The sequence below is a fragment of the Phaseolus vulgaris genome, chromosome 5 (genome assembly GCF_051622355.1).
Source record: "Phaseolus vulgaris cultivar YP4 chromosome 5, ASM5162235v1, whole genome shotgun sequence".
NCBI lineage: Eukaryota > Viridiplantae > Streptophyta > Magnoliopsida > Fabales > Fabaceae > Phaseolus > Phaseolus vulgaris.
Window position 1 is genome coordinate 37,574,884 of NC_143502.1, and position 14,608 is coordinate 37,589,491.

At 31.7% G+C, this 14,608-nt stretch overlaps 2 protein-coding genes across 3 annotated transcripts; both read right to left on the bottom strand.

The window, feature by feature from the left end:
• Nucleotides 1–354: 354 nt before the first annotated feature.
• On the bottom strand, nucleotides 355–4,797 carry LOC137835616 (Leucine-rich repeat (LRR) family protein). The gene is made up of 10 exons (XM_068644203.2): nucleotides 4,566–4,797; nucleotides 4,405–4,476; nucleotides 4,207–4,299; nucleotides 3,347–3,428; nucleotides 3,158–3,214; nucleotides 1,933–1,997; nucleotides 1,750–1,845; nucleotides 1,554–1,640; nucleotides 1,378–1,458; nucleotides 355–1,302 (listed from the first exon to the last, which is right to left on the bottom strand). Exons 1-10 carry the CDS (start codon nucleotides 4,662–4,664, stop codon nucleotides 610–612), a joined length of 1,425 nt encoding a protein of 474 aa, XP_068500304.2. The 5' UTR covers nucleotides 4,665–4,797; the 3' UTR covers nucleotides 355–609.
• Nucleotides 4,798–8,209: 3,412 nt separating this feature from the next.
• DCP1 (decapping 1) lies at nucleotides 8,210–13,382 on the bottom strand. 2 transcript variants are annotated; one of them, XM_068644204.2, is made up of 8 exons: nucleotides 12,989–13,382; nucleotides 12,870–12,910; nucleotides 12,705–12,754; nucleotides 12,071–12,215; nucleotides 10,940–10,996; nucleotides 10,101–10,227; nucleotides 8,935–9,390; nucleotides 8,210–8,770 (listed from the first exon to the last, which is right to left on the bottom strand). In XM_068644204.2, exons 1-8 carry the CDS (start codon nucleotides 13,145–13,147, stop codon nucleotides 8,714–8,716), a joined length of 1,092 nt encoding a protein of 363 aa, XP_068500305.1. In that variant the 5' UTR covers nucleotides 13,148–13,382; the 3' UTR covers nucleotides 8,210–8,713. The 2 variants fall into 2 exon arrangements, with proteins under 2 accessions (XP_068500305.1, XP_090158186.1); XM_090302060.1 differs by having other exon boundaries at nucleotides 12,870–13,294.
• Between the last annotated feature and the right edge of the window lie 1,226 nt (nucleotides 13,383–14,608).

Here is a 14,608-nt window from a genome sequence, read left to right on the forward strand (position 1 = left end):
ACCCGATAAAATGTGTGACCTGCACTCGATAGTTACATGAAATGAAAAAAAAATGTCCCAAAATAAGAGAGGGGTGCATATCAAAATACATTGTCTGGAATCTCTTTTCCAAAATTCGTTTTCTGAACACTTTTGTTGACTAAAATCCCTTTTCCAGTCAGATTTTGTTTTCAAGAATGAAGTTTTTTATACCTGAACTACTTTTATGAAGTGTGATTTTAATTTTCCAATTCTATTCTAATTTCATTCTTGAAACAAAAATCTATTCCAGATTTGCTTTTCCAGAGTGCATTCTTTTGTATTTCAGAATGAAAGAATTTTGAAAATTAAAATATGGATCGGGTGCAGAAAGAATTAACCAAATAGCAATTGCTAACTGCATTTCTCATTGGAATGTTGAAAGGGGAAAGGGAATAAAAAGTAATGGCAGATCAAGAAAACTTCTTTAACAAGTAGCAATTCACAGATTGACAACAAAATCACCAACTAAAAGCATAGCAGAAGTATCCTGCACTTCAAAAGCAGAAAATAGCTGAGATGCAATGAGAAATCTGACAGAATCTTCTTGTAGACAAGTTTTCATGGACTAACATGTGTTCACATATTATCTCACTCATCACCCCATGTTGATGGTCCTCCATTTCCAATATCTGCTACTGGAAATGATAGAGACTCCATATTCTGCATTTTAATATTCTTAGGCTTGGCAAATGAGGTTACTGTGCTTCCTGCAAATTTTACATCCTTAGGCACTTTGTCCTGTGCTTTCATTTCATCACTATGATTCTGATTTTCTGCATCATTGATTTTAAAAAGCTCTGCAAATGAAGCTTCTGCATTGTCAATAATGTCGAGTTCACTTTGTTCCTTATTCTTAAATTTCTTCTTCAGTTTCTTCCCAACCTTAAAGACATTCTCCTCAGGAGCAAAACCCTTGTCCAAGGGCTTGTCATCCTTTTTTACCTTTTTCTTGGTTGATTTATTCTCCATGTCAGTATCAACACTAACTATAAGACTGTCTTTCTTTCTATCTGCCTTATCTTTTTTAAGAGCTTTATTTCCCTCAGCAATCACCCTGTCTTCCTTCTTGGATACATCAACAGTTTTCTTCCTTTTCTTACTTGATTTTCTCTCCGAGTCAAGATCATCTGCGGCTTCAACGTGATCATCCTTCTTTTTATATATTGTATGATCTACTGAAAAATCATGAGTTCCATCAACTACGCCACCCTGCTTATTCTCAGTATCTTTATCTACTGGTCTAGCATTGAATATCTGTAGTCTTGGCAGTGCTTTCTTAATCTGTATCATACAATAGGAATGAAATTCAATAATCATGTGCGAACTCACATAGAACAAGAAGCACAATGGAATCACCTTTCTTGTAACTTTATCAACTGTCGCAACATGATTTCCTTGTAGATTAAGATTTCTCAGATTTGTGAGCAATTTGAGTACCTATAAATGTAATACATGATGACTAACATGGTAAAGGGCAAGGTAATTGTAAAATATGCCAGAAAACGTGAAAACTCTAGATATGAATATCAAACCTTTACTTCTGACCACCTCGCGATCGCATTATTCCCCACATCTAAATTCCGGAGCTTTGAATTGAGCTTTAATTCATCTGGAAGAGACTGAAATCCAATTTAAACAATATTAAAAAAAATCTTAAGCAATGACGTCATGAAATAAATATGAATTTTGTATCATGTATTGATCCAAAGTCACATATTAAAAGCACACCTTAATCTCATTGTGAGCAAGACGGAGCTCACTCAACTCAACGCAAGACTTGAGTGAGGTGTCAATACCCTGAAGCTGGCAATGAGAGAGGGAAAGCTGAAACCAAGAGAGATTTCATGAGCAATAGGAATACAATACTGAAATAGGCATCAAAGGAGTTCAACATATTGGGGCACCTCTGACCTTCGTAATAGATTGCACCTTCAGCAGAGCATCACCAATTTTACGGATAGGATTTTTTGATAGAACTGCAGATGTAGATATTCGAAGATTATTCAAGGTTATTGGTACATTTATGTACACCTTCTGTACATATTCCAGTTCTAACCATCGTGAGTTGGTGACATTATTTGGCAAAAAATAACTATGCATTTCAAACATACATAAACATAGAGTAAAAGAAGAAGTATAATAGTATGGGTTTGCATGTATACATATCAAGCAAAATTGAAATGTCAAAGATAAACTTCTCAACACGTAATATGCCCCTTATAAATAATAAAATTAACAATGACTTTTTACAACATTTATGCACACCTTTTGTACATACGCAAGTTCTAACCATGTGTGAGTTGGTGAGATATTATTTGGCAAAAATAATTACGCATTTCAAACATACCCAAACATAGAGTAAAAGAAGTACAATGGTATTAGTTTTCAGGTATGTGTGTGTGTATATACATACATACATACATACATACATACATACATACATACATATATATATATATATATATATATATATATATATATATATCAAGCAAATTTAAAGGTCAAAAATGAACTTCTTAACATGTAATATGCCTCTTATACATAAAATTTAACAATGAACTTTTACAACATTAAAATGTGCTGCTAAACCTCCCAAAAATAGAGGAAATTACACTGACAGTCCTGAGGTTTTCTCGAATTACACTGACATCCATCTTTCTTTAAAATTATACACAAACCTCCTTTTTGTTTCAAAAATATTACATTGTCACCTCTTTCTACATTACATTTGCACTCCCTTATGTTTTAAAAACATTACACATACACCTTACAAGGGAGACCATTGTAATGGCGAAAAAAAAGGTGATGTAAGTCTATTTTAAGAAAATCTTGGAAGGTATCATCGTAATTTAATAAAAAATATACCTAATGTATCAGGATCTATGAAGAAAGTACTTCCAAATTTTCAATTTATTTCATCCTCGTTGGTATGAGTTCTTTATACCCGTTTCAAGAATAAAGAAGATACTAAGAAACTAAATAAAAAATTAATACAGCCTATTGTGCATTTGTGATAGAAGCATAACGTCATCCAAGACATATCAGTGAATAAAATGATAAACAACAACCAAATCTTATCCCACTAGTAGAAGCTGAAAGCATCAGAACTTTTAACTGAAGGTATAATTAGTCATACCAAGAGTGTTCAATTCTTTCAACTGATCCAATTTGCATATGGAGGAAATGTTATTTTCTGCCAAAGCCAAAAAAGAGAGTAAAAGTGCAGAAAAGAGAAATATATATAAATAGAAATAATCACTACTAATATTTTTCACATTGTTCTAAAATAGATGTGGTTAGCAGGTGATCATGCAAAAATTCTCACCATTCAAAATCACAGCTCGGAGACTAACAACTGACGTGATCTGATCAATAGATGTAAGCTTATTTTTGCCTGCATTTAGCACCTGGTTCACATATTCATACAAAAGTGACTCCTAAATCCCCATGTAGCTCCATGAATTTAATCAGAAGAACTAAGATTAGGCAGATTATTTGACAAGATTCAAGAAATAAGTTCAAGAATCTGGACATTTACATGCTCAAACAAAGCAAGCCATCAAGGAAAAGAGAGAAGAATTAGTGTTTGGTGTCAGTATTTCTAAAATCTTTGATGATAGTAAACAGATTCTAAGAACAATAAACCTAATTAAATTAAACAATTGGACATTCCTTGTGAAATGAAAGAATCCTTGCAAATTTAATTCAAATACTAGAAATTTGAACCCTTGGAAACAACTCTATGTTGTCAGCAAGGATGCATAAATTAACTATCGTACTTATAATTTCAGAAGTATAAGCATCAAGGCGCGAAAAATTATACTTGGGATTTGATTGAGGTTGAAATCATATCAATTTCAAGATAAGAAGACTCTCCAGTCTCCTCTTCATGACCATATTCATGCAGAATTGTTTTTCCAACGCAAGTTTGAACAACCTAATCCTAGGGAGAGCCAAGATATCTAAAACACGGAATAGAAACATTTCGCTGATAAAGATTTGAATTGTTGAAAGGAAAAAAAGATGTACCACCATTCTCACAACTAACACGCCAGTAAGTTCAAGGTATCACTAAATTTACTACTCACTAAACCACTTTAAAAAAAAAACAAAGCACACATACATACATACATAAGATTAACAGTTAAACTAAAATGTAACAAAATAAAACCCAAAGCAGCTTACAGTGAGCTTAGTGAGTCCTTGAATTCCTTCCAAGCTTTCTAATTTGTTTTCTACAACGGATAGCCACTTCAAATTAGCACATGATCTCAAACCCTGGTGTAGCATGCACAACACATCACTCAAAAGTGCCAATAATTTAAAAAAATATAAATGTCTTTTCTTTTTCTTCAGTAAAAGAAGAGGCAAGAAATGAAGAACCTCAAGTGAAGTGAGGTTGTTGAGCTTAAGGTCAAGCTTTTCCAAGTTTATGAATTTGGCCAAGCACGTTATCTGGGTAAATTCCAAAGTAAAAAAAGACAATATTTTTAGTGGTTATAACCAGAAAGAAGCACATAAAACAAAAGGGTATTGAATCTAACATCGGAAAGAGCTTTGTAAGTGAGATGCAGAGTGGTGACGGAAATTGGGTCGGAGACATTGTTGTCCTTCAAGACTTGTTCGGAGCTGAGGCGAGTCATTGCCTCTTCTCTTTCACAGCACAGACACAGTCATTCAACGAAGTTGCCACTAACTGCAAAGGGTAATCGAACTTCTAAACCTATCTTCTCTAAAACCCTATCTTTTTTTGGTAATAACAAAAAAAAAACCAGTAACCAAGTTTTAATAAATTTATTTTCTCTAAATGAATATTTTTTTCGCCTCTAATTATAAGATACTATCTTGAAAGATTAAAGATTAAATCTCATTTATTATCAACAAATAAAAAGTTATCTATTACGTAAAATATTTAAATTTCACTATTATATATATATATATATATATATATAATTATGAAAAAAGTTGCAGAAAGTGAAGTATCTTGAAACTTTCTTAAGAGGTTAGTAAACATAAAAAAATGTGTGTCAAATAATAAATAAATATTTTTAGTAAATCTTAATTTTTTTAATCAATATTTTAACCTCATTTTCACTTTTTTTTATTAAAAGAATGCGAAAACAAGGTTTTATATTGTTATTGCTATGTCATCATCGTTTTTATTTAATAATTTTATTAAAAAATAATCATATATATCATTATTATTTTCTTAAATAATATGCCAGTTGTAGAGCACTTTTTTATTTCAAATTCATTAACATTTCAATTAAAATATATTTACATTGAATAAACATATACATAAATAAAAAATAGCCTGAAAATTTAAAGAGTTAACAAAAACCTATATTATTCTTTAATTTTAATATAACAATGTCTTTTAGGAATCTAGCAAAAAATTGAAACCATTCCAAAGCACAAGTATTATGATATAAAGGTGAATTAAAAATATAATAATAGAAATTAAAGTTTACCGAATTATTTTATTTTATTACTAAAATCTTATTGAAGGAATTTGTCCAGTGAATGTTGGTTTCAGAAGTTGCAAGTGAAACAATGTTAGCATGTCTCATTCGATAGCTTAGGAACGTTTCATAAGTTAATTATAAAAGTTTTGTTACAGAAATAAAAATTTGTATCGACAGTTATTGTTAACTAAAGAGTTATTATTCAATTGAATTAATAGAAACAATTGAGAGTTAAACGAAAGTTTACTGAGAAAAAAAATTAGTTGTAATATGTGTTATAATAATTTTTATGTACACGTAAATTTGTTAAAACTTCAATTGAATTGTTTTATGTGTTATTTTAAAACGTGATTATGTAATAAAGAGCTTTTGGACATGATTGTCAATGAAAAAGAGAAAAAAAAAATTACATAACCTAAAATTAACTTTACATATAACTCAAGTAATGATTTACTTAAGTAATGATCAATGATTTACTTAAGTAAGATTTACTTAGCCGATTAAATGGATTTGAGCTTGGATAATGATCATAAAACTTTACAAATATCAATTCTAAGGAGTTTGTTAATATTTTACTAAACTTTAAAAAATAATGTGTATTATGACAAGAAAAGTGAAATGTTTTGGGTGTGGGTTTTGCATTCTGCATCTCATAAAATTCAACTACATCAAAATCTATTCTTACCTTTAAAAATTGTATTTCAGAATCCATTCTTACCCTTTAAAAATACATTTTTTTAAATAGTATTTGGATTGTAAATTTTGAAATATATTATTTTTGTTTTTTTAAATATATTTATATTTTATTTTGAATTAATTTCAACATAATTAATTTATTTTAAAGAGTATTTTTTAAAAAAAATATTTAATAAAAATGTATTTTTTTAATAGGAATAATATTCATCAAAATAAACATTATGGAATGATAATAATATTTTATATATTAATAATTAAAAAATTTAGAAAATATCATTATTAAATTTCAAAATACAAACCTAAATACTAGAACTATAGTAATGTCACCTACTTTATACGATTGTGAACGTATGATATAAACAATCCCTTTATCCATGACGTTCCGGACTAACTCTAATACATTAGAGTGTCTCATGACCTTCTATCATATGTTCACAGTGAATCATATGTTGGAAAATATTGATGATCTCTGAATATACTATATATATAATTGAAAATAAATTTAAATTGTTAAAATTATGTATATTATTTATCTATAATAACGTGATATAACCTCCTAACTACTCTGTATACACAAAACAAGCATTGGTGGTATATAGTTGATAACAATAATAAAAAACAATCAAAAAAAATTTAAAACAAATATATGCATATGGGATTGTGCAATTCAAAGTATTTTCCAGCAATAACAAAAATAGTAAATACTTATCTTTGTAGTGATCAATGTCCTTCCAACGTCCTCTTCCACTCACAAGATAAGGATTTGGAAGAAGTATAAGCAGGCGGTGCAGAGAAAGGTAAAAGAAGAAATGAGAAGTTGGTTAAATATAAATATAAGGAACGATAGCTTGATCTTTTCACATGGGATAATGTAGTTGAAATTTATGGAGGTGGTGAATGCATTGCCCTTTAGGTCTTCCTTCATATCTTACTTCTTTGGATTGAGTCCAATCCACTCCCCATCCTACCCCAAGAGTATACCAAAGAGGAAGATGAAAAAAAAATTCAAAATTTTCCTACTCAGCATTAAATGCTGCGGTTGTAACTATGATTTCTGAATGCAGTTGCTTGTACCTTCAGCTCCTGTATATCAACATGCAGACAAGCCCCATCTAGTCAAACTGTTCCTCAAGTATTCACAAAAAGAAACTCTTCCTTATTATGAAAAATATGAATACTTTTTAAAACAATGCAAAAAAATGTTTTTCTTTTCAAAATTTACATGAAAATGTGAAATGTATTGTGTCCTTCATTAAGTCTTCCCATAATAAGTAAAATCAGAAATTGATACTTATATACACGTGTGTGATTCATCGCTGAACTTATGTTACGATAAAAGTACATATTAATTTAGAGAAGTACAGCCCAGAAGTTGCGTTTTGCAGGCCAATTCTGTTGGTGAGTTGGTTTTTATTAATAATCAATTTTTTTAAAACCAGAATTGGCAGAGGTGGACCTTCAAGATTTGTTTGCGGGGTCGATCATGATGGGTTGCACCATGTCACTATCGAGTTTGCGATTCCAGCTACATATTTTGGACTTTCAGTTAACCCTTGAAGTTGTGGCAGACATGTTTTATGTCAACTCTAACGAATCGTATTGGCCATTTATACGAATGCCTCTTCTTCACCACAGCTTTTGCCAACCATGTTTGGTATGTTCGTCTACAAGACTGCCGTTTTAGTGCAAGTTTAAAGAAAAAATGAAAGAGTTAAAACTCGTATTTCAAGGAAAACATGGATGACTCGAGTGAATAAAACCATATACATGTGTCGCACCATATGGTCCTGCCTACATAATCGAATTTCAAATGCAAATTTGTGCTCGGTGCACTGAATTTAAAAAACATGCGTAAGCTTGAATTATTCAGTATCAGCCAAAAGTTATCTACCTAAACGAAGTGATGAAGTAATCATTTTGAAGTGAGTCTACCACTACTGACTGGTTGATTGACCTAAAAATATTACAATACGGTGAGGAAACAGGAGCTGATTTGTTATATCAGAAGAATTGTTCTCAGCTACTCGTAATCCATCAAAAAGATTGGGCTGATTATATATATACTTGTATTATGCAGCAGTTCATTTTCTTTGAAACACTGACCAATGGTGCTTGCTATACAACATCTTCTTGATATAACAATTTAATAAAATACACAATAAACAAGGCTCAATAATAACCTTTGCACCCCCTACACAAATTGGTGATTTGTTTCAATCTATCAACATATTTGTGAAATCAGTTCTGAATTGCTAACCATTCATCTGGACCCCACCATTTCCTGTCACGTCAGCCACTACAATTGATATGGCAGTTAAATTGCAATGTCTTCTCTAAAAAACTGTGACATATAGGAAACTAGCTAGATCAAAATGGTAACCACAAAGCACAACCAATTTTACAAATCGAAAATGACTGAAACATTTCAAAGTTCAGGACATAATATAGCCTGGCCTAAAAATTATAGCAAATGTAATTCAGCCCAAAAAACAATTCATCCAGTGAGATGCTAATTAAAAACCTCTTGAAAGTCATGATTGATGAGCATTCAGCAGCGCTCTATAAACCATATCAATGAATTGATTGTCCTACCACAGCCAAAAAACAAAATAAAAAATTAGTATAATAGTAATTTTCCTTGGTAGGAAATAGAATGACTGGATCATACAAAATTATCTACTTCCTGACAGCCATTTAAGATGACTGTATTCCCTACGGAGAATACACACAATCACCAAGCAAGTAGACTAACCTGAACAAGCACCAGAAGAGCCTCTCGAACCTTTTCTCTAGAAATAACTGGACTGTAGTTTGGAGACGGAGCAGGAGCAAGTGATGGTGGTGGATTTGGTGGTGGAAATGGCTGTAGCAGTGGAGCACCATAAGGACGTTGTACATTAACAGCCGGATGAAGTGGAGGGGCAGTAGGTGTGGATGAAGATGCTGGGGGTATCATCATTGCTGAAGAAGGGGGAGGGGCGAAAAAAGAAGGTTTCACAAGTTTTGTGGTTCGGTTACTGCTAATGGATTCAGGAGCATCATGATGGGGTATTGGAGGAGTAGATGCTGAAAGCGGCGGTATCTGTAAGGTTGGCACAGTAGGTGTAGCAGCATGAGTTTGCACTGAAGATGAAGAAATTGTAGCAGAGGACTGGTAAGGTTGGCCAGTAATTGGAACATTTGAAGTATTCCCAATAGCCATGGCTGCCTGCAATAATAAAGTGTCAGGAAAAAACCATTCTCATTATCAGAACTCATTTACAAAATATTGAACTTATCGTATCAAACAATCTTTGCAATGTCAATTTGAATAGGTAAATAATCATAAGTGAAGCACCAAAGTTACAATTCAGCAAGGAATAGGCTGAAAATTTGAAAGCTAAATGATGTTCTAAGTGTCTATATTAGTGTAGCAAAGAAACCACTGAAAAGTTGAGAATTGCTCGGGAATTCATAGTTAGTTTGCGGGGCTACTATTCCTTTTTGTCAATTGAGCCACCGCTTTTCAAAAGATAAATGTAAAATTGGATATCTTATAATACCTGAGATACTAAAATTGAACCATATAGTGAAATAATAATTCAAAACTACAGATGGAATAAGCCAAAGTTTTATAGTTCTATGTCAACAGAAATTTAAATTCATTTCCTTAGTTCTCCAACAGAAACTAGCAAGAAAAGACTGTTAGGATATAGCTGAAACTGCTATATATCAATATATTAAATAATTAAAAAAGAAGCACACAGGTACTGGTAACCAAAGGACAAAATCATGCTAAGCACACATGCAATTATCCAACTCCACTGAACGAATGTCATCACATTTACTTGTCAAGAAAGTTTAGAAATAAATGAATGGATTGAGATATCAGAATAACATGTATTAGAAGCAAATAACATCACTAACAGTGGTACATACACTGAAGAAATTTACAAAGGATGGATCATCAGGAACATCAACCGCATTGGAAGTAGCAGATGATGGTGGCTCAAGAGGACCATCCATAACTGCCATAGTTGGTACTGCTTCTAGCTCCTCAAACTCACTGCAACAAGTATAAGCAGAACCTATTTTACTCAGATTCAAAGTATACTGCGTGCAAAAATAAATGGCTAATGAGTAATGTCTAAGGAGTGCTAGCTAAAAACAAGAACAAAACTAAGAAAGCAACAATGCTGCCCAGTATTTCTACATCAAAGGTAGGAACAATGCAAATGCCCTTGAAACAGGCATGGGTAGTGCACTAGATTAAAGGCAAAACCATAATCCTGCGGAATAGCATTGTATACAATTTTATAAAAACAAAAAGAATAATGGGAAAATAGAGGTACTTATTGCCTTTCCCAACCAAAATACAGTATAATTATATGATAACGTAACTAGGTGTAAGTTGCATCATTATTTATCAACATGTATACTACAATTATGCTCATCATATGCCACATTAATTCATTCATTATTTATGTGCTACTGAATGAATTTATGTTACATGCTCTTTCTTGTCCCTATCTCATGTGCTTCATCTTTCACTGGCTACCACCTTTCTTTCCAAATTACTTTCACGCAACAAAATGCTCGAGATAAAACATATACATCAAGATCACTTTTCAAATCCAAGGAATTTGAAAGGAGCATGGATATGATTACATTTTCAGAAAAGATAAATGAACTAGAATTTTAAAAAAAAAAAGAATATCTAAGGGGAGCAGGCAGATGCTGGCACAGAGTCACTTAACCAGTTAGGAGCATATTATTACCTCTTCGTAGAAGAAACCTTTGACTTTGGTGGAACCTTGGCATATGCATTAAGGATCCTGAAAATTAGACAAATATATATGAATTGTATGGATACATGATTTTTTTACAAATTCCAACAAATCTAGGTCTCTATGCTAAAGATCAACAACTAAAGCCATTGGATGAAGCTGCTAGTTAAATCTTTGTTTTCCCGTTCTTTGCATATGTCCAATGTTGTGAACATTAGCGAAGCAAACAGAACTAAAGGTAATTGTTGCACATAGCTTATATGTTATCAGCAGTATATCGTTAACTAATTTCAGGATTCTTTCAAGGATTCAACGGATGCAAGAAAAAATGAGCTTGACCATCATACAAAACATCATATTTTGGTTAGGAACCCCTGCGTTGAATTAATCATCCATTAGGAACTGGCATGGGGAGAGTTGACCAATTCCATACCTAATAGGTAACCCTACAAATATGAGAAATGTCTAATTATATTACCTACCTTAGAATATTTTACAGTATCCTAGATGATCTCTTAGGCTTTATTCTTCTTTTAAATTTTATGATTAGTTCCCTCATTTAATTAGGATCGTTATAAGTATAGGGATATCTCATTAGCATCAGATTTATTAGAATCTGAACTATTGGCATATCATATCATGTATATATGAATAAAATCTCCTATAATTATTTGCATTAATTACAATAAATTTTATATAAAATGGACTTCGTTATCAGCGTCATAAGTTTCAGCCCAATATGTTCTTCTTTTCTCCTCATTAACAGGTACATCAGTGTTTGACTTTCAAAAAAGACAGGAAAATTATGGCTTATCTATTACAAATGTTCTCCCCCCCCCCCCCCCCCCCCCAAATCAATCTAAACTTTACATTCCATCAAGTTTAGAAGCAACACACAAGTATGAGGAATTTGCTTAATACATTGGGAAAAATAATTCTCTTTTCCTCTTTCAAAAACTCTCATATTTTATCGCAAAATAAAGGAATCCAAACATGCAAAATACCCCCTTAATTAATCAGAATCACTAAAAATGACAAAATTTGACAATTTAGCATTATGAAAAAAATCAGAGGAGAACATAGCAATTTCATAATTAAATACATACTAAGAGCAATCAATACCTGCTAAAAAGATTAGCAACCTCTTCACATTCACGTGGATTATAGAACCAGATACCATTCACTTCTTGAGCAGCGTTTCTATAGAGAAGATATGGCACCTGAACTTCATACTCGAAATCCCCCAAGAGATTCTCCACTAAATTCTCTGCTTATGCCATCATGGAAAAGGGCGAAATGCAAGTTACATGCAATGACATTAGGCAGTTCTCTACCACAAAGTATCAACAGTCAACACATTATATACCATATTCCATCCTTAAAAACAGGTTAGAAGACATTTACAGTTTACACAATTACTAATTCGTAATACTCACAAGATTGAGTGCAAGTTGCTGTGCGCAATGTCTGCCGATAGCCAATACCCCAGCCCCAATTATAATTTTAAGGTTAAAAGCACACCCACTTACTATAACCATATTATATATTGCCTTGATAAAATATAGAGGAATAAAATAGCAAGCACTTAATACATGAATTTTTCAAAACCAAACCCAAAAACCGTATTATCAAGTGTCACAGATTGATATTATCAACGAAGATCAATTGCACAATACGCCAGCTTCCAACAAATACCATTTGATTTCCCATTTCTTAAACAAAATAGCAACAAGCAAAAGCAGATTGAGTCACTAACCAGTATTGCGACGGTTCATCACAATAAACTGAAATCGAGGTTGTGTGTTCCTGAAATTAAACAAAGGCATAAACACGAGATAAACCTCGAATCCAAACACCTGGATCGTTGAAGCAATGAATCGCGAGATATCAAGAATACTAAAAGGAGGAAAAGTAAACGAACCTCTTGACAACGAAGAGAGATCCTTCAACGTCCTTGCGACTCTGCAAAGCAATCAGAGCGATGAGAATGGAATGAAAAAGTAAAAATGATAGAAAAAAAGTTTGAGAGAGCGAACGAACCCATTGGCTGAGGTCGATGTTGAACTCGTAGAAGGTGACATGTGCTGCGGTGATGAGAATTTCTTCAACGAAGGGGTCGATTCGTTGGAGAACAGTGAGATTGAGAAGCTTGGTGCTGTGCTGGTCTAGATTTGGCATCAGCTTCCCATTCTGAGACATTTTCGGTTGTTGTATCTGTACCAAACCCTAGAAATTAGAGGTTAGGGTCTCTGCGTCTCTGAAACCTTGAGAGAGAGCACAACACAATGCAGGAGAAGAAGGTTGAGGTTGAGTCGATCAGACTCAGCTTCTTCCCAAAGAAAATCCTTGCTAAATGACAAAATAAACCTTCTAACTAATCCATACGCATAAATTTTATATTCTTATATAAATCTCACAACAAAAACAAATCCTCTCATATAATTATTTCAGATTTTATTTATAATTCAATTAAATTGGTTTAAACAGTATAATAGAAATTTGCAAGAAATAAATATTATTTTTTAACATATTTATATTATATATTTACCAATGGAAGCACATGACTACATCTAGGGGTAGCAAACCGGGAATCTCACCGTTTTGTTGGTAAAGGTTATACGGAATGAAATTGATAATTTGTCTTATTTTAGAGTGGGCCGACGGGTTAACCTATCATTTTTCAAATTTTTTTTTTCATTTTTGTTTGTTTTAGATCTATTTATTTTGTTGTAGTTATTGATATCACTTTCTAGACAATAAAAATGCAAGAAAGAAAAATAAAATTGAATCAAACTTTAATATCCTAATCAAAAGAATGTTTAATGCTTAAAAAAACAAAATAAATCTTATGAATAATTCAATGAATAAAATGATGTATACAAAAAGTAATATAAATAAATTTTTATATAAAACACTGATAACTACCAATTTTAATTTAAAAAACATGAGATTTCTTTCTAAAAGTGCAAAATATAAAGATGAATGGGTTGGTTTGCCCCACCTCTTATGTGACATATCGAGTTGGTAGATTAAACAAGTCGGACTCAACCAATACAGTCTGTCATGCCAGTTGTCAAACCTAACCCACTTTGTTATTCCTACCGACATTGTCCGTGTATCTACATTTTTTAAATATTTTTTTATATAATATTATCATATTATAATAACTTTTTAATCTATATATGATAAATTTACAAATATAATTACAAAGCATAATATATATTTTTCTATATATATATATATATATATATATGTTTCACATAAGAGAAGATTTAAATTTAATAACAAACATATTTTATCATAAATATTTGAAAGTCACCACTATATTATAAAACAATTAAAAATAAAATAGAAATATTAAGTGTGTACTCTCCTTATATACACTATGAGCAACACATCAGTATACGTGTGTTTGTCCATCTTTTTATCTTTTTATTACGATAACAAAAGATAAAATAATTTTTTTATCGTAATTATTAAAATACTTTTTTACTAAAATTTATAAAAGTAATTATAAAATAAATATTCTTTTTATTGTAAATAGTTAATTAAATTAAAATAATAATTACAAATGCTCGCTAAATGTGTCATGCATTTATAAAAAAAAGTCATTTTTATTAATAGTTATAAATACCTACATATACTACAATAGTACAAAGT